This window comes from Neophocaena asiaeorientalis, unplaced genomic scaffold (genome assembly GCF_003031525.2).
Source record: "Neophocaena asiaeorientalis asiaeorientalis breed wild unplaced genomic scaffold, Neophocaena_asiaeorientalis_V1.1 scaffold45, whole genome shotgun sequence".
NCBI lineage: Eukaryota > Metazoa > Chordata > Mammalia > Artiodactyla > Phocoenidae > Neophocaena > Neophocaena asiaeorientalis.
The window spans coordinates 1,548,639-1,575,946 of NW_020174642.1; the positions used below are offsets into that span (position 1 = coordinate 1,548,639).

The following is a 27,308-nucleotide window of genomic DNA, read 5'->3' on the forward strand; positions in this document are numbered from 1 at the left end:
ATAATGAATTGTGTGAACAAAAACATGTTGCCACGTTGGGTGAGCTACTAAAGTCTGTTTACAAATGGAATAAAAAGTTGACAAAAAATTCCTAGTTTATTCTTAACTGGTTGGCACCTTAATGTGCAGAAAGACATGAGTCTATGTTCAAACAGATGTCCATCCCTAAATACCATACCATTTCAGAAAATGGACTCCATGACGTAACTCAAAAATATATCCAAGGGCTCTCTTCCTCCATCCTTCTCAAAAAAATTGCCAATTGCCAAAAATTTAGTTTCTCAAAACACTCAGAACAATAACTAAGTGAAACAAATCTTAAGGGATACCAAATCTTAAGTGAAAGTCTTTTTCAGCTAAATTTCTGGCAAGAGTTTAGCTTTTGCTCATTTCACCACAGATTCAAGTTTAAAGACAAGATCATAAACCTTGTCCAGAGAATGAAGGCGTGAGATTCCTAAGAACAGGAAAGGCAAGAAAAATAATGACCTTTAGGTCTTACACACTTAACTCTCCTAAGTTTGTTAGCAATCTTAATGCTTTTTAGAAGATTTCAGATCATATTTTAGTACACTAAATGCCTTTTAAAATATTATGTGTGAGAAGCACCACTGAGTAGTCGTAAGATATAACACTAATAATGTTTGTTCAATGAAATATGAAAGTAAAATTAAAACTAGATGACCTATATTTAATTGGAATTAAGCATTTGCTACAGGAATACAAAGAGCATCGCATATTTCCTTCTAAATGAAATACTTAGTTTTCTCAAACTCAAAATGTTTTTTCTCAGATTAAAACAAGGTTATCAATTTATCATGTTAGATTCAGAGGGCAAAATAAAGTTTCCATTTATTTGCGGCTTTATTTATATACAACATCAACTTTTTAAAAAAATAGAGAAAAAGTTGCTTTTATTTACAGATTGATTTTCTATACTGTACCTGACTGTAATGTCTGTTCAGAAACTATGGATGCATCAAGAAGAAAACAAAGAATCATTAGTAAAACAGCAAGTTACAGCTGAAGTCTAGAATGTTATGACAAAACATTCTCAGACGGCCTCATTTTTTTCTTTTGATTTAGTTTGATGAGTTAATTTTTTTCTGATGGCTGTAGGACACCAAAGATAAAAATAAATGATGATGACTGATGTAAACCTTCTGCATCTAAGAAAAATCCTATGGGGACTCGGTGATGTCCAGAGTTTCACAATCAGAAGGCTCCAGGCCTGCTTTCCAGGCTACTCCCGTATGTAAGCCTGTGTGTGTGTGCACGTGCGTATACTTGTGAGGGAGAATATGAACCTGAAAACCTAAGAGGCTGGACTTTGAAATACTGAAGTTACTGCCCTTACACCTTGTAGTATTCTTTCTGGGACTCACCAGTTGATAGTTATAACAGTTCAGTTATAACAAAACATATACATTCCAGCAAAATCACCATGCTAGGCAAAATGGTGCAAATTCCCACAGGCACAGGGCTTATGGCAAAAATGGGGTTCGGGTACAACATTCAAACACTTCGGCAATGACGTGCCAGGAAAGATAGGAACCTAATATAAAAACGGCAGAATTTTACACGTGTTAGATGGTTAAGGAATATACAAATACGTCTAAAATATGGCACTTCATTTTGACAAAGACCTAAGGTTTGCTCATAGAAATGGGCAGCAGGAGGCCTGTGCTTGTAAGTAATTGTGAATCCTGGGAGAAGAGATCTCTGCAATTGGACGGTAAGTTGTAACACCAGTTATGGATGGATCTGGCTCATCATATGTCTGGTGAACGGAGGGAGAGAGATGTCTCAGGTGTACGCACATGTGTATGTGTGTTGTGTATATTTCCACCCAACTCAGTTCTGCTGGGTGCAGCTTTCTGCATTTCCCTAGCATTATTACCAGTGAAATCATGCATAAACTACTGCAGAATTGGCATTATACTCAAAATGTTCCCTGATACAGCATCCCTGTTGGAACAAAATCCCCATTCTCAGAATAAGCATTAGAGCAGAACTGACTGTACTTTTTTTAAGGGTATATTTTTCATATAGTAAAATGTGCAGGAAACCAAAAAAACTGATGATCAAGTCTGGGAATTACTCAGGTCCCTCACTTCTCTTTCCTTCAACGGCTTACTTTCAGTTGTTGCTGATAAATGCCTCCATATCAAAGTAGGCACAGGTGGAAAGAGGTGATAAGATGCAAATCAGTCAGCATCTACTGCTGGAAGGCAGGAAGAAAGCCTGATGTTAAAAGCAGTAGCTAAGATCAGATTCTGGTTTTCAGAGCTTTAGTAGACTTCAGTCCCCAGCCTACTCACAGACCCCTGAGGAGCTGACTGTAATTAACTACCTTCAGCACCATGCAGAATTCTGAAAGAATCCATGATAACGTATTTGACTAAGTAATGACCCAAGAGTACATAATTTGATGAAGAACAATTTCTCCTACTTGAACAGGGAAAACTGAAAGGTTTGGTTTGGGGGCGGTAACGGAAGAAGTGAAAATGTTCAGAGTGCTACAGTGTTAAAATAGAAAAAAATATGAAATTAAGGAAGTCTATTCAGTTTTACAATGTATATTGAGTTTTCCCACGATACTGCTTAATATACGCTCACTGATATGAGCTCAAATTCTTTTGATTTTAATGAAAGACACAGTGAAAGATAAACAGCCATTCTGAAAGCCATATATTTATGTCAAATATTAAAATTGGGAATGATAGTGTCCAATAATAAGCATTTTAAAATTATTAATATGATTTAATGCTTATTCAAACAATAGCATTTAAAAGGTAGGACCAAGTTATAGAAACTTTTGGGGTGGTGATTAGCAAAATAACCAACAAAGGTATTGTTTTTTCCAATAAAGCAATGTTTTCTACATAATTATTAAATACTCTACTGAAAGTACTAGCTGAATATTTTATGAATTCCTGCCTTATATAAAGTTAGCAATACTTAAACCATTTCCCTCCTCAATCATAATCTATAAAAGAAAACATGCATGGGCCTCGGTTTTAGCTTAATAATTCCACTAATGATATAGACGTTTTAGGAGAGATAAACTTCCTTTGGAGAATGCAATTTTAGAAAATTACATGGACAGAAATTCCCTCCAAAACTATTTTAATCAACTCAATCTAACAAGTATTTACGTAAATAAGTTTACATTTACCTCTTGGACTTTTAGAAGGAATATAAGCAATACAAAGTAAAATATAAAGTAAGGACGCATACCACGCAAACTTCCAGTAGTTAAAAGGGCTCGAGCTTTGTCAGCTAAATCACTATTTAAAGTATTTCCCAGTAGCAAAACATCAATGGCCTCTTGCTTGGAGCTGTCAAAGAAGTTATTCTGAATTGTTCTACTAACAGAACGAGCACCATCTTTTAACTTTCCAGCCTGTTGGGGAGAAAAGCATGGACTTTCATTCTAAATTGTTTTTATTCAATAGGTATTCTGAAACTTTAAATAAGTTTTATATGACTTTACTGTAATAAAAAGGACCTAATTATTCTATTTTGAATATCAAACCATCACACTAAAATGCCTCAAGATGTCACTGTTTCTTTTCCTCTTTTGGATAACAGCTCTGTACAGAGACAGAAGAAGCTCAGGGCCACAACGGCATCCACTAATGATATCTAGAGCCTTAGAAGTTTAAAATTGTTTACTATAAAGGAAATAAACTGCAATATACTTACTCAAGACAAGGAAATTACTTCTTACACGGTAACTTTTAGACTTGGGGATGGATGGGATGGGCGGGGAAGCAGGGGAGATAAAGGAGGATACACTGCACTTGCACGTTCTCAGGAAAACTTCAAAGTACTCTAATAGTAGAAAAATGAAATTGAAATTGCTCCCAGTAACTTACATTAGTCAAAACTAAAATTGAATATGAGAACGAAGGTCTAGTCCGTAACATGTAAACTACAGTTTGTATATTTTAGGTCACTTTGCCTATGTAAATATAAGTAATAAAAATAAATATATGCCAATTCCTACAGTGAGAGAGTCGATTACAACTTCTAATGAACATATATTTTACTCAGGTGTGTTAGCTATCATAAAGATATTTTAATCTTACAGATTTTGATGATTGTTTTAAAAAAACAACAACAAACTCTTGCCTTTTAGAAAAAGAACTTTAGTTTGCAATATGTAATTTTTATTCCTTAAAGAAATAACAGGAATTTGAGGCTTAAAACGTTATTCCCTTCCATAAAACATATGCAAATGACATTATTTGAAAAGAGACTCACCATTCACATTATCAGGCAATTAATCAAAAGGAACCCAGAGAAAGGAAAAGAAAGAGCAGTTCAGATGTTAGATTTTAGTTCAATTCAGACTAGAATATTTAATACATAAAATTTCATATCTATTTTGTTAGAGATAAAAGACCACTGAAAATATATGTAACCTCTGTACATAGAAAGTCAACTGCAGAAACAAAAAGGCAGAACATAAAAGAATATTTTAAGCAATAGTTGTAGAGAATCAGGTTTAAAAGCAAGAATTATGTTCTTTATTCAAAAGGAATACATGAAAGTTTAACAATCTCGGGTTTTCAAAAATAGGGACCATTTAAGGGGGCTTCCCTGGTGGCGCAGTGGTTGAGAGTCCGCCTGCCAATGCAGGGGACACGGGTTCGTGTCCCGGACCGGGAAGATCCCATATGCCATGGAGCGGCTGGGCCCGTGAGCCATGGCCGCTGAGCCTGCGCGTCCCGAGCCTGTGCTCCGCAACGGGAGAGACCACAACAGTGAGAGGCCCGCGTACCGGAAAAAAAAAAAAAAAAAAAAAAATAGGGACCATTTAAGATGTAAATATTTGTAAATGTCAATACAAATTATTTCTGTGAGTTGAACAAAAGGAACTTTTGCAGGTAAGGCCAATGCCTCTGAACAGAGGCATGACACTTTATGAGACACAGAAGAGGAGGAAGATTTGGAAATTAAAAGAAGACTTTGTGATGATGAACTTCAGCTGCTATATTGAAGCGGCTAAATAAGAAACTATAAAAGTGGTAAATGTCCCTGTTTCTATTTCTGGGGATAGGGATTTAGAATATTAATAAATTCAATGGAGGCCAGGAGCCATAAAAGGTCAATATTTAAGTATATAAAATAATGAAAAATACCTCAAGTATGCACCCAAAGTCCCTCAGTAAGGGCCAAACACTAAAGGAGAAAGTAGTCTGTAGATAAAAGTAATGATGAGGCACAGACTTATAATTATGTCCATATTTCACACTTCCTTTGCACATTTTGATAGCCTCCTTTTCAAAGTAAGAAAAGAAAAAGAATAAAAACCTAAGCCCTGGGCTTCCCTGGTGGTGCAGTGGTTGAGAGTCTGCCTGCCGATGCAGGGGACACGGGTTCGTGCCCTGGTCCGGGAAGATCCCACATGCCGTGGTGCGGCTGGGCCCATGAGCCATGGCCGCTGAGCCTGCGTGTCCGGAGCCTGTGCTCCGCAACGGGAGAGGCCACAACAGTGAGAGGCCTGCGTACCGCAAAAAAAAAACAAAACAAAAAAAAAAAAAACAAACTTAAGCCCTAATAGCATTTGGTTCACAGTGGGTGTGGCATAAATTGCCCATTGATTTATTAGTCCATCCAGCATTTATCACACATCTATCCAACAGAATGCACTGTGTCAAGTGCTGGGGAAACAAAGTCAAATAAGACAAGACTCTTTATTGGGAAGACTATGATTTGCGGGGGAGGGGAGGTTTTGTTTTGTTGTTTTTCTTTTTTAATTAAAAAAAAAATTTTTTTGGCCGTGCCACACAGCAAGCATGTGGAATCTTAGTTCCCCAACCAGGGATCAAACCCATGCCCCCTGCACTGGAAGTGTGGAATCTTAACCACTGGACCACCAGGGAAGTCTCTGATTTTTTTTTTTAAAGAAAAACATATTTGGGGGAATTCCCTAGCAGTCCAGTGGTTAGGACTCTGTGCTTCTACTGCAGGGGCCCTGGGTTCGATCCCTAGACCAGGAAACCAAGATCCTGCATGCCGTGCTGTGCGGCCACATACACACACACACACACACACAAAACCAAAGGTTTAAAAGAAACATAGTTTTAATCAAAATAATATGAAAAGTAAAACAGATATTATGCAGGTGAAAAATCATTTTAAAAAATGTGAGGAACACATATCTAAGCCTAGTGGATTATCACTAAACAACTGAATATGTCATATATACATGTCCCTCAAACCTAGGGAAATAACTATCTGTTCAATCATTAGTATCCACTATAGAAGGAAGTGTTAAAGAGGACATAAAAGCATGATAAAGCAGAATTCTAAAACAGATACCTTATAAAAACCAAACTATTAATTTAAAAGAGTCCATTTAAAGCTTTGCTAAAGAAGGAAAAAGGATCTTTTATAATGTTACGATAGATCTAGATCTACCTTAGCCTTTCCTTCAAGAGCTCCAGTTCCTGCATAAATCTTACTGATTGAATCACCATTCACAGACCACATTGATCGAAAAACTTCTTGGAAGCGAGTCACCAGCTGAGGCTTTTCAGCTAAGCCGAGAGCTTCCAATTGTTTAGTTAGCATCTAAAATAGCAAAAGAGAAACTTTTATAAGTATATGAATACATTCATTATGATGTGACTTTTTAAGAACTACCAGAATCAAACCAAAAATTTACAGTTACAGGACTTTGTGGGTCTGGATTCTGAAAACACAAGTTTACTATTTCCCACCATGTCAATCTCTAAAGTAAATATCACATCAATGAAACCTACAAGTAACTCAGTATTCCCTTGCAGTAATAAGAACTTCTTTCTGGTTAAATGATATTAAGCTTATCAAAATGGCCCTATGGGGAATTCCCTGGCGGTCCAGTGGTTAGGACTCCCCTCTTTCACTGCCGAGGGCCCAGGTTCAATCCCTGGTTGGGGAACTAAGTTCCCACAAGCCGCGCAGCCAAAAAGAAGGGAAAAAATGTCCCTATAAATCAGACTAGTTTATCTTGTTCACCTAAAAGAACAATACACAACAGCTCACATTGGAGCAGAGAAATATATCAATATTTACCTAGTTTATTTAAATATATGTAGAAATAACTATGCTTCTTTAATTTCTGGATTTGGTTCTACACATTTGGGTAATTAAGGTCAGGAGATTGTGAGAAAAGTAGAGCTGCTCTTGAATTGTTATCAAAATTTTAAAAGTAAGTCATATCTCTGAATAAAGTCACGACAGCTTCTAATGTATAAAATTCGTATCAGTAAAGCATATAAGGGAGAACTAGGGGGGGACACAGCATGCAAGGAATGCAAGGATCTTTGGGCTCCCACAGTTCCTTCATCACAGTGGAAGTGTTCAGAAAAGTTATTGGTCTTTACTATGAATGACTCTTAGCCTTGAAGTCTGGCAAAGGCAAAGCAATGTATAATCCTTATCTAGTCTCTTTCTCTTATTTGGAATCTAGTCGGTGCCTTGCATTTTTACTTAACTCCCTCCCATTTGTGTTTTCTTTTATCTTGTCTATAAGTGGACATTATCCATAATTATAGAGGGATCAAACATTGAAATAATATTAAAAACCCTATACTGGGTTTATCTGATTGCCTAGAGACCTACACCAGGGCTACTCTTTGCTGGCATGGAGTATTAACAAAATCAGCCTCCGGCATCTCCTTTATCATTTATACCTCCTTCTTCAAGGAACTGGGCAAAAGTGGCCTTCACTACAAGTAGTTTGGTTTTGCCTACATTAGCAGTATATTTTGTAACCAGTCAACCAACTGCTATACTAGGGAGTATTCTCACACCTAACAACAGACAGTGGGTAGTCAGCTAAGTCAGATTCTAACACTTGTTCTACTTTTAATGAAGATGTTCAAGTATTTCACTAAGCTTACTCTCAGAATCTAACTAAATGTTTTTAGCCACTTCAGAACAGAACTCAAAACAAACCTGAGCCGTGCGATAAACTCCATCCCTATGACCAAATTCCTGCTTTTACTTTTCTTATTTCTGTTGTATTTTCTAAGTAAACCTCAAGGACAGATTTCAAAAAAGGCAAAGCAGTAAAATTTACTTAGTTACATGAAAACTACATTTTTGTAGTAGACAATTCTATACATTGTACTTTCATTTTGAGAAAGAAAGACCCTCAGTTGCAGAGTAACTAATTAACCAATATTCTGGCCAAATTTAAGATCATCTGTTAGAGGAAATAAGAACCTGTTACTTCCTATTCCTGTTTTTCATAGTATTTGAGAACTATGCTAAGTTCCTATGGAACTAAGTGAAGACCCACAATAGCCTTATGAACCTAACTGCTGCATAATAGGCAAGACTTAGAAATCTCAGCATTGCTACACAGTTTGTCAAATAGTTGAGATCATGCCTAAATTAGACTGAATTTGATATATGAATAGTAAAGGAAAAAACTTTTAAACAGAGACTTTGTTACAGAAGTTGGCTCTCATTCACTTTCCTTCTAACAATGACATTTTCATCTGATCCTGTTTTTTGTAGCTACTGATTTGAAAATGCCATGTAAATGGCACTGGATCAGACTCTGTCGAAAATATAATCCTATAGGGTTGTACATGTGAAAACAGATCCTCCCCCATTCCAAAAAGACTTTTAAAAGACAACACAGAGAATGAAGGCCAAATATATACGTTTGTTTTTCTCCTACACACACACTATACATGTATTTCTTTTCTTTATTCAAAAGACAGGCAGAAAGAGGCAATTACTGAAATAGTATAAATAGCAGGGTGTTTTTTTAAGGGAAAGTTAAGGAACAATAGAGGGAAACAGATGCTATCTAAAGAAAGTATTTAGACCAGATAAAGGAAACATTTAAACAAAAAGGGATGTTGCCCCCTCCCCCAAAGAAAAAGACTAGAAGTAAAGAATGCCTTTAGCATAACTTCATTTTGTGAAAAGTAATTAATGAGAAACATAAATATTACAAAAGCACTGAAAAAGGCATTTGATACAAGTTGCATAGACATATTTTATTCTTTTTACCTCTAAGCCAAGGAATGCCTGCACACTATTTGTTCTATCAAGACAATCCAAGCAGTTTGTTCGAACTGTACCACTCTGGCATCTGTAACAAATTCAGTGAAATTAAACAGACAGTTTAAAACAAAAATAACAAACCTAAAACAAACTGAGAAAAATTAAGCTGATTAAAGTGTAGCATCTACTTTCTCCCCCCCTCAACTTTCTAGAGTAACAGTTCTCAAACACACAAAAAAGGTGAAAGAATTTTACAGTGAACACCCATATACCCACCATCCAGATTCTACAACTGTTAACATTCTGCCATACATTTTTTTTTTAGATTTGCAAGATAGATTTTATTATCTCCATTCAATTTGTTGAAAACGCAAAAGACTTTAGAAAGTCACCAGGAATTACATTGAATTGTTTTCTTGTTACCTGACTTTTGGGAACATAGAGAAAGGGAAAAGTTGAGTACTCTATTCAGATGCCCCTAATTATTTGGAAAATCATTATCTTCAAGAGCTGTAGCATCAGCTTACATTTATTGAGTATTTTAGGCTTTCAAGTCCCTTCATACACATCATTGAACACCCTCAATAACCTGTGAGGCAGAAAATGTCTATTATAGACTGTATCTTCTTCACTAATCCATGAGCTCCTTTAAGGCAGGAAATACATCTTGTCTTTCTTGGACCTCTCCCTCCCAGCACAGCCTCTAGCTTCTAGCAGGCGTTCATTAACTATTAACGGAATCTGGGTCATTTGTAGCATAATAGCCTCATAATAGCTAAGTGACTTATCCAGGCTCACAAAATCAGAAGGGGAACAAACTAGAATTTGAACTCAAGTCACCTAATTGTAAGTCCTCTATACTCACTCCCTCCATGGCATTGTTCAGGGGGGATTTGTGACCACATCCTAATTGAAATGTGCCATATATTCTTTATTACATATCTCTCTATTCAACCATATCCACTTATTTTTTTTGTTTCCAAAAAAATGATTTATGTAGATTATAATTAAATCATGGGTAATTATTAGTCAAATCCATTTTACCTGCCTTCACTAATCAAGGTCATTTTAAGACTTGCACATCCTCCAAGCAGCAGGCAGGCTAAGCAATAAGATGTTTGTCCAAGTTATTTTCTAGGGACTTGGAGTCAGCTGTGTATAGCTAGAGATGAGCTGGTTAAGACTGGATAGGACCAAGCTGAACTGGTTAACACTGGTTAGGACCACCAACCCTCCAACTGGGCATGTGTGAATGTTGAGTCAGTGACCTTTTGATGTCAGAGGGCCAAAAACTCCACCCTCAGACCATGCTAAGCACCTCCGTTTTTGAATGTGCAGAGGGCTTCATAGAACGATGACGATTACCACTTATTTTTAATTAGGCCAGTAGTTAGGAGCTAAACACACATTCAGATTTATAATCCCATAGTTCTGTATCAGAGCAGACAATAACCAATGTCTTTTTTTTTTTTTTTTTTTCAAGTGAGCCACAACTACTAAGCCTGCTTGCATAACCACTGAAGCTCAGGTACCTAGAGCCCGTGCTCCACAACAAGAGAAACCACCGCAGTGAGAAGGCCGCACACCACAACGAACAGTAGCCTCCGCTCACCGCAACTAGAGACAGCCCGCATGCAGCAACGAAGACCCAACACAGCCAAATAATAATGGAAATAATAAAAATCCTTACTGAAGCCAAGAAATATTATTAATTTTTTTTTTTTTTTCATTCTGGGGGCCTCTCACTGTTGTGGCCTCTCCCGCTGCGGAGCACAGGCTCTGGACGCGCAGGCTCAGCGGCCATGGCTCACGGGCCCCGCCGCTCCGCGGCATGTGGGATCCTCCCGGACCGGGGCACGAACCCGTGTCCCCTGCATCGGCAGGCGGACTCCCAACCACTGCGCCACCAGGGAAGCCCCTAAGACATTAATTTTAAGAGAGAAATGTAATAGCCTCAGAGATAGCAGCATGAGATCTGGGCCAGATAAATCAAGCTCTACGGTTTCCTAGTTATATGACCTGGGGCAGATGACAGCTTTATGCCTCCGCTTCCTCAAATGTGAATGGAGATAATAAAAGAACTGATCTCTACAATTGTTATTATACTTGTAAAGACTAAGTGTACTGCTTGACCCATGGTATGTGCCCAGTAATGTAAGCTATTACTAGAAAGAAAGGAAAACAAGCTTAAAATCAAGTATAATAAAGGAAGGTATTTTATTTAATTAAATAAAATTATAGCAAAGTCCCAATTTAAAGAAAAGAGAAACAGAGCAGTCAAACCTTTGAACTTCACTTCCATTGAAATAAAAAAATCCATAATCCAGAAACTTCTGGACTTGAGGTTTAAGAACACTATGTAATTTTTCTGCCTTTCCTCCTTTAACCATTTGATGATAGTCAAAATTCACCATCTGGATGTCAGTTGCATGTTCAGAAGCTTTCAAATGACTCTGAAAATAAATGGTAAATATTCATTTAAATGTTAACTAAATATGATCTTATCAATACACTGTTATAAATGGAACTTTACATTTTAAATGAAAATCTCAGCAGGTCCTTGAGATATTACGAATTTCACGAAGCTTTCATCGCTTTCATCGCCACTGGCAGTAAAATGGAAAATTACTTGCTGATATCTTACGGCACCTTTTTCCTAAAACCTCATATACTATCCTGGAGAGACTAGGTATGGCATGATTAATATCAGGGAACTTAAATAAGATTCCCATCTGGTTTAGAAAATGAAAAATGATTTCCAGCCACCAGCATTTCATTTTTTACCATAAAAATATAATGACTGTTTATATCTATTACAGAATCTCAAAATAAAATAGCTTATTTTTTAAGACAAAGCCCATCAAAAATTGAAAAATTCATTTTTTTATACCTTCAAAATATACAAACGTTTCAAAAGTTTACCATAAAAAGTTTCCCACATTCTCTAAAGTATAAGTTGTTTAGTAACAACATTAAAACAAAATAGCCAAACAATTAATTTTGGACTTCATTAGCTTAAACTTTAGAAAATGTTTTCTAACCATTTTGTTTAAGTTTATAATGTTATGTAACACTATAATTTATATCAATTCAGACTCAATAAACATTTATGAAAAATATTTTTCCTTAGAAGTCAGACATTTCTTCAGGTTCTTGTTTAATGAAAATTCTCAAATTTTCTCTCATCAGTACAAGAAGTCTTGTGTGTATACAAATGCATTATTCAACATTTCATAGGTTTAAAACAGTGACTATGGTTTCTAGGAAATAGGCAAGACGATGAACAGATGAAGGAGGAAACTGCCTGGGTATCTTTTTTTTTTTTTTTTTTTGCGGTACGCAGGCCTCTCACTGTTGTGGCCTCTCCCATTGCGGAGCACAGGCTCCGGATGCGCAGGCTCAGCAGCCATGGCTCACGGGCACAGCCGCTCCGCGGCATGTGGGATCTTCCCGGACCAGGGCACGAACCCGTGTCCCCTGCATCGGCAGGCGGACTCTCAACCACTGCGCCACCAGGGAAGCCCTGCCTGGTATCTTTATGCCAGTGACAGACGAGCATTTTTTAGGGGGAGGGTATCCTCCTGCTTCTCTACAACATAAATAAGCAGATTAGAAAACAGGGTCAATTGCCTTGAAAGCTTTCCATAATCCCAATTTCAGCAAGATTATCCTAAACTGTTACCTAATTGCCCCAAAGAATGAATGGTTCCAACAAGTACCCAATCTTTTTCTAGGAAGTAATTTACTTCCTGGAAGAATCTGATTATTATATTATTTAAAAATACCATTCTAGGTGTCCATGGGCCAGAACAGAAGAAAAAAATGATCACACTTACCTGGAAAGCCTTACTTAGCATATGTTCCCCTTCCTTAGATCCAAGCAAATTTACTATTATTTGTTTACCATATAAATTCTTAAGTGTTCTAAAATGCCTATTAAAGAAAGAAAGGAAATAAACATATGTCAAATGACAAGCCAAAAACCTTTTTCAATAAACAGGAACCCATTATTAAACAGGACCCACGTGGCAGTATATTATTCTTTCTTTTTTTTGGCTGTGCCTTGTGGCATGTGGGATCTTAGTTCCCCCACCAGGGATCGAATCCAAGCCCCCTGCAGTGGAAGCGTGGAGTCTTAACCACTGGACCACCAGGGAAGCCCCTAAACTCATACAGTTGGCAAAACTGGATACAAATCCATTCCACACAGTCTCAAACCTCTGAATTTATAAAAACTCAATGCAATTTCCTCTCTGACTTAAACTCCCACCTATGCTAGAGCTGTTGGAATCATCCAGATCCCTCTCCACCCTGAGGCTGAAGCTAGACAGCCACGGAAAACACGAGCCACCCAGCTTGGTTGGGAAGGCAGCAAGGGCAGAGGGTGTAGGGCTGCACCTCACACATGAGGACATCACACACTCCGTGAGTATTCAGAGAGACCTCCTTAACAGCTCTAGCCTTAAGGAAAAGAGACCCCAAATATAAGCCTTTATTTGCTCCAGCTTCTAACCATTCCAGAAGCTAGAGAGCAATGCTGTCCAAAGCAAATGTAATATGAGCCACAGACAGAATTTAAAATTTTTTAGAAGGCATATTAAAAAAGTAAAAATCAAAGAAGGAAATTAATTTACATATATTTTATTTAACCCAATACAGCTAAAATATCATTTCTACATGTAACTGATATGTAAAACAAATATCAATAAAGTATTTTGCATTTTTTTTGCACTAAGTCTCAAATCCAGTATATATTATATACCTACAGCACATCTCAATCTGGACTAGTCAATTTCAAATGCTCAAGAGTTACAGGCGGCTAGTAGCTACCGTACTGGACAGCGCACCGGTGAGAGGTAGTTTTAAGGCCCAGACAACAAGACCCACACACCTAGTGCTACCACCCCTAGAATTCATAACAGTAAGTGTCACTGTCCTCCAGTTAAATTAGGAGTCAAGAAGAAATTTTCCTTAGAGCCAAAAAAGCTGAAATGAATCAGTAAATACAATTAGAACTAGTCTCACTGCTTAGCAATATCAAAACCTACAGCACTATGTAAAAATAATCAGTCTTACCTGTCAAAAGCAGGTGCATTGGCTTCAAACCCCCTTGACATACGAACACGATGAGATCCCACCTAAGATAAGAAAAATATGGTTAACCATACCAAAAGCCAACATGTAGACAAAAGAAATATTGTTTACAGTATGTAACAATGCATTTGCTAAACACCCAGTAGCGAGCTGAGTGATTGCCATTCATGATATTCTTTAAAGAACAAGTTCTAGGAGGTTCTCATCCCTTTTATTTTTTAAAACACAAAAAAAGAACTAGAAGTTAGACCATTATGAAACACTTGTAAACTAACAAGGATTTTTATTTATGTAAGATATTTTTAAGAGTGCTTTCACATACATTACCTTGTTTTAAGCTGAAACTACGTGCCCTTTATATGTCAACCGATATTGGCATTTGGGCAATAAAAAACCGAATACAGCCAAGTGAATAAACTTGTCCTCTCAGGGCAACAGCATTCATTTCAAAAAAGATTCGCATGACAATTCAGGCCTCCTGACCAAAATTCCTACTCCTCCGGGCTGCCGACAAGTGCAATGTCTACATATTCTTTTTTTCTCTGTTATGCTGAATACTCTGTTCACTCCTCCCTCACCCAAAGATCCTACAAATTAAGAATATTGTTCCTGGAAAAACAGACTTTCCAAGTCAATCTCTCAGGCACACAACTGTAGTTACAGCACATTTTGCAGAATCAGAAAATCTGGTTTAAGAGAATTAAACCAGATGGAAAATAACTAGCGATTGTGTTTTGTTACCGTTTTTCTTTTCTCCTATAGGAAAGCAACAGAGAGATGAGGCAGAACTGAGAAAGGTATAACAGATGCCAAGAAGATATACAGCAGTGAGACCAGATTCTTTCCCCGAATTTCACTTTTAAACATTTCCCTGAGACTTTGGGATCAAAGTTCCCCAGAATCCGTTCTTGCCAATCTGTGAACAAAGTGACTTTAAAGGCAGCGTGGGAGGAGGGCTGCCAGATCAGTCATGCAGTCGGACAAGTAAAACTAGAAAATAAGCCCTAATGTGCCCATCCAAGTTCAAAACTGAATTAACAGTATTATCATCCACTCAGCAATACCCCTCCTGATCTGATGAGACAACTGAATGAGTGTCCTGAGAAATCAGTGGATTCTCTCTTTAGTGCTTTTTATTCTTAGTAAGAAATTGATTGGCCAAATGTCACATCTATATTCCATTTCATTTTCTAGTGCTTAACAGACTGCATAAAATCTTAAATTTTGAAAGATGTGTGCTCCAGGACTTTAAGCATTTTAGGCGGCAGAAAACTTTCTCTTTGGAGTCCTCTCAGGTAATTGCCTATACTATAAAAGTTCAAGACTTAGCATTTTGTTTATTCATTAACATTTATCTTGCAAAGTACTCTCAACTGTTAAGAAGGTGAAAAAAATACAAGTTTTCTCATGTTTTTTAGGTAACAGCTGTGGTGGTTCCCTACTGTCTGCTCCCCAACGCATATACACAGTTAGCTACACATCATAACACAGCAATCTGTTGGTTAGACTAGACTAGGTTTTATTACCCAATGTTAAAAACAATTCTATAATAAAACAGTTATGTCAATGGTGATAAAAGTTTTAAGGCTTTAAATAACCATAAATTTACCCCATTAAAAAAAAAGTTACATCAAAGCTGTGTTTAGAAAACCATTTCACTGGGTGGTGGTGGTATGCAACATCACCTTCTGACAATAGCACTGCTTCGTGTTCACATACTCCTGAAACTTCAATTCAACCAAAAATTCAACGTGCCACACCACGCCAGGCATAAATCTCATGACGCTTACCATTTTTAAGACTAACATAGGCTATAATATAATGTAATGATATAGTATCAGAGGAATACTACAAATTATAAGTGCTAAGTACCTTCAGAAAAAGGAAATCGTAAGTAAAATGAGTGAGTTGCCAGCACTTGAAATATCACTCTTACCTGGGTAGCACCTTATGACAACTCTTATGATGCCTCAAACTAATTGATACTGATGTTTATCTTTTCCATAAAAGGCCTGTCTCCCCAAACAGATTGCAAGCTCTCTCTGAAGCATCACTACAGTCTTTGAACTTCTCATAGGATACAAGACTATATACATCTAATGTGTACAGAATAATACACGTTTAGAAGAACTTAAGGATTTCATGAAGAGATCAGTGTGGAGGAGTGACCGGAATCCATTCCACGAGATCTGAGTCGGCTACTGAAGGACAGCAAACCTTCGTTTGGGGAGCAGAGGATTCTTGCTAGAAATAGCCAGGCATGAAGCCAGATAAGTAGAGGAAGCCAGAACACGAAGAAACGGGTGCACAGATCTGATGAGTGAAATAGATCCAAAGTGGTAAGAATGGCCAGAAAGGGAGGAGACCAGTTAGAAAACTGTGAGAATAGAATCTTCCAGGCAAGAAGGAATTATGAAGACCTTAACTGAGATGACAGGAGTGGGGATGAAAAGAAAGAGAAAGTCCCAAGACCTAGGAGAAAGCTGGGGCTAAGCGTCACAGGGCCGCCTTGCTGGCTCAGGACTGGCCGCTGGAGCAGGCAGGGCTGGATACGCCGCAAGGGCAGCAGGAAAGGATCCAGTACAGCACAAGTTCTCTAATTTGAGTGGTTAAGTTAACCACTCAAATTAAAATGCAGATTCCTGGCCCCATTCCAAAAGATTCTTTTTTTGAATCTTTTCAAAAAGATTCAAGTTGAATCTTTCAAAAAGATTCAAGTGAAGTTGAGGCCATGAATCTGCATTTTAAAATCACTTCCAAGGATTCCTTTAAAATATTTTAAGAACCTGAGAGGAATTATTCACAGAGGAAAAGAGGTAGAACAAGGGACAACTGCCTGAGGATTCTCTGTCCGTGACTTGTGAAGTGAGACAATCTCACTAGGCAACACTAACTTCAAGGATTCCCAATGATAAATTCCAGTCCCGAGAACACACAGGACACCTAACGACCATTTACAGCCACCCTAAGTCAAAAGTCCTTATTTGTCTTCTATGAGAAAATGAACTTGGGGTCTTGATATTTTTATTTTTTTTTAAATCAGTATCTATTATTTTCATTCCTCTATTACCTACTCTTTTAGAATGGTGGGGAAATGATAAAAGATACTCATGAAACGAATCCATCCCTGTTCAAAGAAAGGCTGGCTTTAAAAACTACTAAGCTAAGTAACTGGGAACTACTGACCCAATCCTCAACCCAACCTGAGACAACAGGCCAGCTCAGTGATGATTTGGCAGAATTGCTGGACTGCCTTGATGTCTCAAAAATTACTATATCAAGAAAGGCACGATTTAAAAATCTGTAGTTTTCAGCCCATGATCAAATGACATTATCCAGCCAGACTACTTGTGTGGACAGGCCACAGAACACAGAAGGAAGTCGGAAGGAAGTCCCACCCAAGGAGGATGCCTCAATGTAACTACTCAGGATCCAACCTTACTGAATAACCAAACACTGTAATTCTGAACTTCTTAATAACACAGAAAGCAGGTAAAACAGAGGGCTTATAAATAGGCTATTACAATCTCTTATACTAGCCTGTCTCTAAAGCAAAAGCATTTACCTTGCATCAAAACAGGGTTTTAGAAATTTCTTAAAGCAAATATTCCAAACACCCTCCTCTGGTCACAAAAAGTTAGGAGAAGTGTGGTAGGGTGGGTATTCTTTCCCAAGAGAGACTTGGGGAGCAATGTATCTATTTAAGTTACACCTATATGCCAAAGATAAAACCCACATGAGTTAAACTGGTCTTAACGAGAACTCAGGAATTTTAGAAAAGCAGTTCAAGTATTAATCCTTGTTAATTCTTAGCCTGTCTTGAATAAACTGCCTTATTGAAAAGGTTCAAGTGGTCTGCAATTTTCCTCCACAATAACCATCCTAGAATAAGAGAGATCCAACTGTGAACTAAATGGAGGCAAGATTTTTTTTTTTTCTGTCCGTTTTCTCAATACTGTAGACTGAGGCACAAAATTTACTACACATTATACACCAGAAGCCTAAAATGAATATAATTTAACACTTTCAGAACTAAACATGTTTGAATAAAAATAAAATGCAAAATCACACTACTATGGGCAATCCAGTATTATGATCTTAGGTGAAAAAAAATCTTACATTTAATCAACAAAGGAAAGTTTAGGAAAAAAAGATCAGAAAGCAAAACAGAGAACATATTCAAGATGACAAGTCACTACAAATTACAAAGTAAAATTTCAGTAGCAGATATATTCTTATTAACAACAATAGCTAACCCTTACCTAGTGCTGACTGTGTGTGCCAGTTACTATTCTAAGCACTTTCCATTTCACCCTCATAAGAACCCTAAGACCTAAGAAGTAGGAACTACTAATATTATTCCCATGTTACAGATAAGAAACCTGAGAGACAAAGGGGTTAAATCACTTGTCCAAGATCACAAAACTAGTAGTGGTGAGTAAGGGCTCAAACTGAGAAGTCTGGTTTCAGAAGCTTTAACTACTACATTTTTCTACCTACAGAAACTAAATTGTTATACACTAAGATACTGAGATAGTAAGCACAGAAACACTTTGAAAAACAGTGTGCCATGAAAACATCAAAATTTTAATATTAAATATGGGAGCTGAATTTCTATGGATATTTAAAAGAACATTAAAGGAAAAAATAACTAGAACAATTCCAGGACCTCTGTACTTGGATCCTCACTTATGGATCTAGCTAATATTATTAGACTGAGTAGTAGAACTATCAAATGAACTGATAAACTATCCTGAAACTTTAGAAAATATGGAAAGTTCTCAAGAGAAAAAAAAACCTGAATGTCAAAACGCATACCTGCAACCCTGGTTGCTCCCAGAACAATGGGACAGACCCCCGGATTTGTATGAAGGAAGAAACACAGTCATCTAAGTACACAACCTACAGAGAAAAACAATGGGTAAAATATTTCCACAGACGAAGCTGTTACCTCTACAGCAAAAGACAAGTTTCCTAACTTCTAGTGCACGCCAGTTATATCTCATGACCAATCTCTCATATACAAACGATCCTAACAAAATATCCAATAGGCCACTAAATAAGTTGGATTCTTTTTTCAACTAGTGATAGTTCTTCTATATACATTAACCAAGAAAATAGTGACTATAGAAGCATAAGAATTACAACTTTTAAAAAGGAATTCCTTTTGAATTTCAATATTTTATACATATACCTTCAGAGTTCATTTTTTTCCTTTAGCTTTTTCTATTTTTCAAAAACTAATTTGAAGATCTGAAATGGACCGGGGGCATGGCCTGAATTTACAATTACATAGTTTCATAGTCAAAAATATTATAACTTTTCATTTCAATGGTACTATATACCTAGCTTTAAGAGTTGGGTTTGACTTAATTTCATCAAAACACACTTTTCTTAAGCTGTCTAGCTCTATAATTGAGGATTTTAAATTCAATCCTAAAACGTATGACACTGGCAATGCCATGCTGATTAGCAAAAAGTTTTGTTACTTACTTGAAGAGCCGTGGCTAAATAAGTTTGTTTTTGGGAATCCTCTCTTAAGGCTAATGAGTAGCCAAGAACAACCATAAAATGACATTACAGATGTCGAAATGAGTTCTGAATCAATAAAAATCGGTTATCGTATTATTCTCTGTGCCCCTCCCCTAATACATGAATTAAGCAATACAAACATATACCTGTTCTGTTTCTACAAAATTGGCGACGTGACCGTCATCATTTGTTCCCCGGACGTTGAACCTGGTCCCAGCTCGTTCACAGCTGAGCCTGGAAACGAGGCAAGCCTTTGCCTGTTTATGAGCAGCATAAATTGTTCTGACTTCTACTCCCCCACACATGAGGCGTAATAACCAGTCATCGCAATTCACACCATAGTGCTTGAGATGCAAGTGCAAAGACTGGTTCCTAACAAAAAAAGAAGTAACTGCATTAGCGTAATGAGCACTGGACGACTCACAGCGTACGTTTCAAAATGTTGCTCCTGGAACGTGCACATTAAAAGGCACCAAAAATAGATCAATTCATTTACATTTACTATGGCAGGGATTGGAAGATAGGGCTATAAAATGAGATCCTTGGACGTGTGATCTATGGTCCACAGAAAAGAAGCATACATTCTATGTTTTTAGAATCTGGGCCCCATTTCTGTTATGTCTTTATTCATAATGTATTTATCACTTGTTCCAAAAAAGGGTTTCATACACACATCCCCACCCTACTTTAGAAGGTTCTACTTAAGGCTTGACTTTTATAAGGCTCCATTTTAATTAATTTAAGTTTAAACAGCCAGACGGGCTAGTGGTTACCGTATTAATGCACGTCTAGAGTTTTCCACTGCTCCAAATACTTTTACATTCTAGATAACGGATGGGGCCTGGTTGCCAAACTTTTTTGGGGCAAAGAGTTTTGTTCAAATGAACACGCAGAAGCCTGGTGATCAGGAAACATAAAAGCAGAGTTGCTCCGGCTAAAGCAGGGCTGAGGGGCTGGGGTCCTGCCACGCCGGCCATCTTCTCATCCTGCTGACCGCCTCAGGGGCTCTGTCCGAACCTTATTCCTAACAGCAAACACGTGAAGCTCCTCACCAACCTACCACCAAAGCAAATATACTGTTGTGAAGAAAAACTTTCTATCTGGTACTTTCAGATAAAAAGGTGCCTTACAACAGTGAAGCTTCTAGAATACTGAAGCTTGGTTCTCTGAGTTTTAAAACTACCAATCTAAGTGGAAATCTTTCTTAAGTGCTTTGCACTATCTTGTTGTCTTAAGAGGTATAAAAACAATGTCACAGCATTTTCTTGACGCCTTAGGGCCATTAATACCAAGAATACACAGCAACGCCGGCTGGAGCAGTTGTCCCCAACCCCCTCCTGTCAAGCGACAGCTGTAGGAGAGAGAAAACAGGTGGTGGCCACGTGCAGTCCTGGAACACCAGCCACAACCCCAGCCCTTCTCACCCGCTCAGGAAAGCATACTGGAATGGCGATGAGTAGCAGGATTACTCAGGCGATAACATTAAATCCAATGACCGCCATTAATTTCAAAAGAGGACATAAGCTTCCACGCTTATTATTATCTACATTGATCTGAGGCAAAGCTCAAACTGTGACCCAGTCTGTCCAGACACCACAGCTGAGGCCCCTGTCCTAGCAGAGGTCCCCCATTTAAATAGGAGCGGGATCCGTACATTTATTCAGGTAGAGTTTCTCCCTCTGCTGTCAGTTCTCATTTTTCTTTGCAGTCAATGCCTTGCTGTTTTGATTGTTTAAATTTACACCTGACTCTCGACTGGCAGCAGCCTCAAATGTCCAATGGAGTAAAGCTGCCTGGGTTTTTGTGATAGGAAGTTGCTACTCTCTGGCTACAAAACTTACTTGGCTGTATCCTGGAAAATACTCCTACTAATAAGCTGCAAGGGTAGCACAATGAGTTCTAAGAGCTTTTGTTTTTCTATACTAAGTGAAGCTCCAGTATCCAATCCTTAGCAAAACTGTAGAAACTGTAAAACGAGCAAAACTCACCTTTGGCATTTCAGCGTCCCCTTCGCTCAGCCTGTCTCCTGCTGGACAAACCCTTCAATCTGTTATCTAAATTTGCCCCAACTCTAGCCATAATTGAATGAAAGGATACATGAATTATTCCCACTGATTAAACTTAGTGATGTTCTGGACTGCTGACCATTTAGCCAATGCATCTGCACCTGCCTGGACTTCTAATTATGGCAGGAAAACTTTCCTCTCTCAATCAAGGAAATTTTGGGTAAGAATGAGCAGGGGGGAAAAAGGTAAGGATAGGTGCCCTAAGGCCAGCTGCAACACCGTTACCTTTTGCAGAATCTTCAATGTCTCTTCCGTCAGAAAAGTGTAGGGCTGACACAAGCAGACAGGACTCCGTCCACTCATCTGTCCCACTGACCTCCCCACCGCACCCCACCCCTTGACTACAGTGCTCCAAAGCCCTTTTTCACTCTGCCCTCTCTGCTCCCCCATGCCACTCCTCTGGGCTGAGATACTTCCATGTGAGCTACAAGGTGACCAAGCTATTGCTCTGAAGTTAGCTTCCTGTCCTAAGGTTGTTGACTTTAAGCCCTCTGACACCCAGGGCCTTCTCCAGGACCATAATGGCAGATAGCGAAAGTGGGAGGGAAAGTATACAGGAGGAAACACCTTGAATCTGGACTACTGAGGGAGGCCGAGAGCAGAGAGTCCCGGACTTTGGCCTTATAACATAAGTAAACAAATGAAATAAAATTTGTCCGTTGTGTTAAGGAAGAAAAAAGTCAACATCGATGCTGACTGTGGACAAGAGAACGGCTATACTAGAAATCTGGTCTGCTCCAGTAAAGTGATACTAATTACAGTCACGTGGGCCCTGCCCCCCTTAGTGCTTACTTACAGTACAGCACACTTACGCATAATCGTGAAACACGGCACAGTTACATATTTTATTATGGTAAGTTTTATTAAGTCTTATTTTATTACAGTACTAAACTTTATCCCAGCGTACTATTTCCTCGTAGTCGGTTGCTCTTGAATCAAGAGCATCTACTTACAACCTTAAAATTAAAAATAATAAGGGAATGTGGGCTTAGAGAGGCAATGCTGCCAGAGACAAGACCTCAAAACTGAGAACAGCGGATGTGAGTAACACAATTGTATTACAATTAATTCGTTCCTAATTTTAAAATAAATATTTTAAATATATGTCTGAAATGGAAGGTCAGTCTAGATCAGGGAGAGTAAATGGGTTTCACGTCACACGACAACTTTAAAAAAATGACAGTGGATGCCTGCTCTGCTCTGCTGAGGATACCGTAGCAGGAAGGAGCGGTGTGCTCAATGGGCAATGCCCACTGCTGCTATCTCTGGAAATAACTGTTCAACCTTCTAGGTTGCACAGCACGTGATTACAAAGGGAAAAATGTAATATGAACTCACCAGAAAAATCTATTATCGGTTGTATGTTCTTGCATGCTACGATGGGCATTAAGACTCAGATCCAAACTGACTCCAGATGCAGACCATGCGAAATAGAAGTTTCCTGAGTTCAACACTTTTCGCACTTCTGAAACGCGATCCTCATCTGAAGAATCGATTCGTAGTGATATAAATTCAGTGGAAGTAACTCGGAAAACTTCGGATTCTTGAATTTTTCCAACAGACATACATCCAGTGACGAGGACCAGATAATGTAACATAATATCACCTGCAAAAACCAAAGACTTTAATTGGATGAAAAGTCCCAATGCTTCTCAAGCTATTCAAAGTTTCTTCCGCCTTCCTTCTCGTGTCTCCATGTTTGAAAATCTGGCCTTGTGGTTATTTTAAGTTTATCATAGACATGTTTAAGTTCACAACTAGATTTTGGCAAAAGTTAGGGGAAAAAATCCTTGTTTAAATACATTCAGTATAATGAAGCATTTAAACATTAACAGAATAATCTCACATTTATGAAACTGTTCCTCTACTTAATTGAAGGGTATGCAAGATTTATCAAATTAAAGAAATATATATGCGTTATCTTCCCTACCTTTCCTTTAAGACTGTTAGAAAGTTCAGACAAGACAATGAATGTGAGAGTTCTGTGTAAATAGTAAGGTTGAAAACATGGCACATAAATGTGAGCTGCTGCTGCTGCTATGTGGACAAAAAGTCCTTGGAAACAATTTATAAAGCAATTTGGCTTATAAAAAACTCAAGGATTTTCATCTAGTATTGACAAAAATTCTGTGCAATGGGTATGAAGGTGGAATTCAGCAGTGGTGTACTTTGTTTTTTCTGTTTGTTTGTTTTAATTCATTAATTAATCTTATTTTTGGCTGCGCTGGGTCTTTGTTGCTCCGCACAGGCTTTCTCTAATTGCGGTGAGCGGGGGCTACTCTTCGTTGCGGTGTGTGGGCTTCTCACTGCGGTGGCTTCTCTTGTTGCAGAGCACGGGCTCTAGGCACGCGGGCTTCAGCAGTTGCGGCGTGCAGGCTCCAGAGCGCAGGCTCAGTAGTTGTGGCGCACGGGCTTAGCTGCTCCGCGGCATGTGGGATTGTCCCGGACCAGGGCTCGAACCCGTGTCCCCTGCATTGGCAGGCGGATTCTTAACCACCAGCAGCGGTGTACTTTGAACATGGGCTTTAACATAGGCAGAAGCACCCTGCGCCTTGGCTCCTCCATTACTTATTATCCAAACCAACTTCACTGTGTTAACATAACCAACCTGAGATATCCACCCTTAGAAAATAAGATTAAAACAAATCTCACTGGACTGCGAGGATGACCCAAGACAGTATTAGCTAAGCACTAGGCACAGTACTTTACATGTGATAGATTCATAACATATGGCAAATCTCCATTTGATAGACCAGAGCTCCTCAAAGTATGCCCCATGAACCAGTTCACAGGTACCAGTTCATGGTGAGAAAAGGTGCTTCTCCTACAACAGAAAATGACATCACTAAGTTCACCATTTGGTTTCGCTGACTTCTTTTTTTCTCCATAGTAAGACTTTATCAATGAAGGAAGCCATGTGTTGATTTGCACGATGGTGCTGGCTTCTTTTCTCATCCAGACCAATAACAAAACAGTTTATGGAACGTAACCAGTCCTTGGGCCACGCTCCGAGTCACACCGTTATAGAATCATAAAGGTTACTTTGCAGCCCGTGGTGACACTAGGTAGCAGACACAGGCTCGACTGAGACCTTTTGAATACAATGCAGATGTCTTTTCCACTATAAACCAGGGAAATCAGTGCGTGGTTCCCACTAAGACATCTTTTCCTAAATGCACTGAAACAAAGAAAAAGGGCAATGCCCTGATTTTCTCTTTTGACAACTGATGCCAGTCTCTTAAAGTGTTCAAATAGGACGCTGTCTCTGGAACTTAAAATCTCAAGAGCATGAGCGCGTAGCATGCCTTTTCGGGCAAGAAGCATTATCTCAAGATTAGCTTAATTAAGGTTTAAAAGCTGTTACCACACTTACAGCTCAGATACAGAGTCTGAAATAGATAGTCTCTCTCAAATCCTTAGAATTACAAAAACAGAAATGAAAAAAATGGATCAACTATATCGACTACTTACCAAGATTTAGTCGTAAAACACCTAAAAGTCCATAGGCGTCTAGAACTTTGGAGTATGTACTCTTGATTGCTTCTTTTTCTGCTGATGCTATAAAAATAAATAAATCAATAAATAAAAGTTTTAGGGTAAGAAAAAGGACCTGAAACATCAGATTCTATTTAGCTCTAAAGCCAGAGTTTCAAGCAAAAATGTCCAAATCTAAACCTGATATTCTTAACATAAATGCAACGCATAAAATATTTTTTCAAACCAGTAAATTAACGGTTTTTCCCAAAGAATTAACAAGTTACTCCAGCCCCATCTATTCCCTAATCCATCCTCTCCTAAAGATCTGAAGTACTACCTTTAACAATATTCATGTTTTGGAGGTTGCTTTTGAATTTTCTTCTCTGTTCCACTGATCTGTTCACCTACTCTAATACCAGGAACACTCTCTGTTATGATATCCCCTATAGGACAACACCCAACTCCTTAACAAAGAGTCTTCCAGAATCTGGCCTCAACATACCCTTTCTGCTTCATTTTTCATAACTCTCCTCTCCTTCCCACCTCCTGCATCTTAGGTTCCAATCATATTAAACTATCACTATGGCCCAAGCATGGTCTTTTACATTTCTGTACCTTTGCACAGCGATCTGGCTTTCTGCCTGAAAGACTCTATACACAACCTTTGCCTCTTGGCAAAATTCTATTCACCCTATAAAAACACAGGCACAAAATCACTTTCTGGAAACCTTTCTTTACTCCTCCAGGCACAGGTCTTTCACAGAGCTCCCTCTTCACGTTGCCCAAACATTTAAAATATACTCATCGCTTGTCCTTCTCATTAGCCAGCCTGCTCCTTGAAGGCAGGAATTCTGTCCTATTCATCCTTTCATCCCTGACACTTAGAACAGTGCTTGACGCACAGAAGGCTACCAATGTTTAAATAATGAAAGCTAATGGCAATACTTGACCACAGAGCCTAGCAGGGAAGAAATCGTCAGTCTGGCCTTTGTCTGGATTTATTTCTTCTGCTATGAAGTTAATGTTATCTGCTAATGAATATAACCCACAGATTAATTTCCCTAGGACAGGCTGTTGTGGTTATTCTATTCAGAAAAAACAAAACAAAACAAACAAAAAAACAAATCCTGAAGCTTTAAAGGAAAATGCCTAGTTCTTAGCAAATACACTTATTAAAAATTGAACACAGAACCAAAGAAACATAAACCACAGCTAGTAACTCAATGGACGAGTACAAATACTACATTCTAAGGTCTACAAATCTGGAAAGGTATAAGCCTCTTTTTCATTCTATCCTTTCCCTTCCAGTTTTCTTCTTTACTGACTTTCCTTATCCACTCCCTACCCACAACCCACCAACTCACCTCTTAGCTGACTGGTTCACTCCTCATTTACCTCTTATCTCTTGCACTTACCCCTTTTCCCTTTCCCCATTCCTCTATGATCTGTACATGAACGATAGTATGTTATAAATTCTAATAAATTACATTCTGATACAGAATTATAGTACATTTTTAAAATTTATTTATTTATTTATGGCTGCGTTGGGTCTTCATTGCTGCGCGCGGGTTTTTCTCTAGTTGGGGCAAGCGGGGTCTATCTTCTTTTTTATTTTTTTTTTTTTTTGCGGTGCGCGGGCCTCTCACTGCTGTGGCCTCTCCCGTTGCAGAGCACAGGCTCCGGACACGCAGGCTCAGCAGCCATGGCTCACGGACCCAGCCGCTCCGCGGCATGTGGGATCTTCCCGGACCGGGGCACGAACCCTTGTCCCCTGCATCGGCAGGTGGACTCTCAACCACTGCGCCACCATGGAAGCCCGCGGGGTCTACTCTTCATTGCGGTGCATGGGCTCCTCATTGCGGTGGCTTCTCTTGTTGCGAAGCATGGGCTCTAGGCACACGGGCTTCAGTAGTTGTGGCCTGCGGCCTCAGCAGTTGTGGCTCACGGGCTCTAGAGTACAGGCTCAGTAGTTGTGGCACACGGGCTTAGTTGCTCTGCGGCATGTGGGATCTTCCCAGACCAGGACTTGAACCCGTGTGTCCTGCATTGGCAGGCAGATTCTTAACCACTGCACCACCAGGGAAGTCCCTCTCTGTCGACCTTTATTGCCAACAAAATGGC

General features: G+C 38.7%; 1 protein-coding gene across 1 annotated transcript in view; it reads right to left on the minus strand.

Moving 5' to 3' along the window:
- Positions 1–27,308, minus strand: part of SYNJ1 (synaptojanin 1) — an 89,568-nt gene that overhangs the window by 39,930 nt on the left and 22,330 nt on the right. Inside the window, 10 exon segments of the mRNA XM_024758327.1 lie at positions 3,241–3,406; positions 6,433–6,585; positions 9,025–9,106; positions 11,302–11,471; positions 12,855–12,951; positions 14,095–14,156; positions 18,931–19,014; positions 19,791–20,016; positions 23,049–23,316; positions 25,182–25,268. Of these exon segments, the coding sequence (XP_024614095.1) occupies positions 3,241–3,406; positions 6,433–6,585; positions 9,025–9,106; positions 11,302–11,471; positions 12,855–12,951; positions 14,095–14,156; positions 18,931–19,014; positions 19,791–20,016; positions 23,049–23,316; positions 25,182–25,268 (1,395 nt within the window).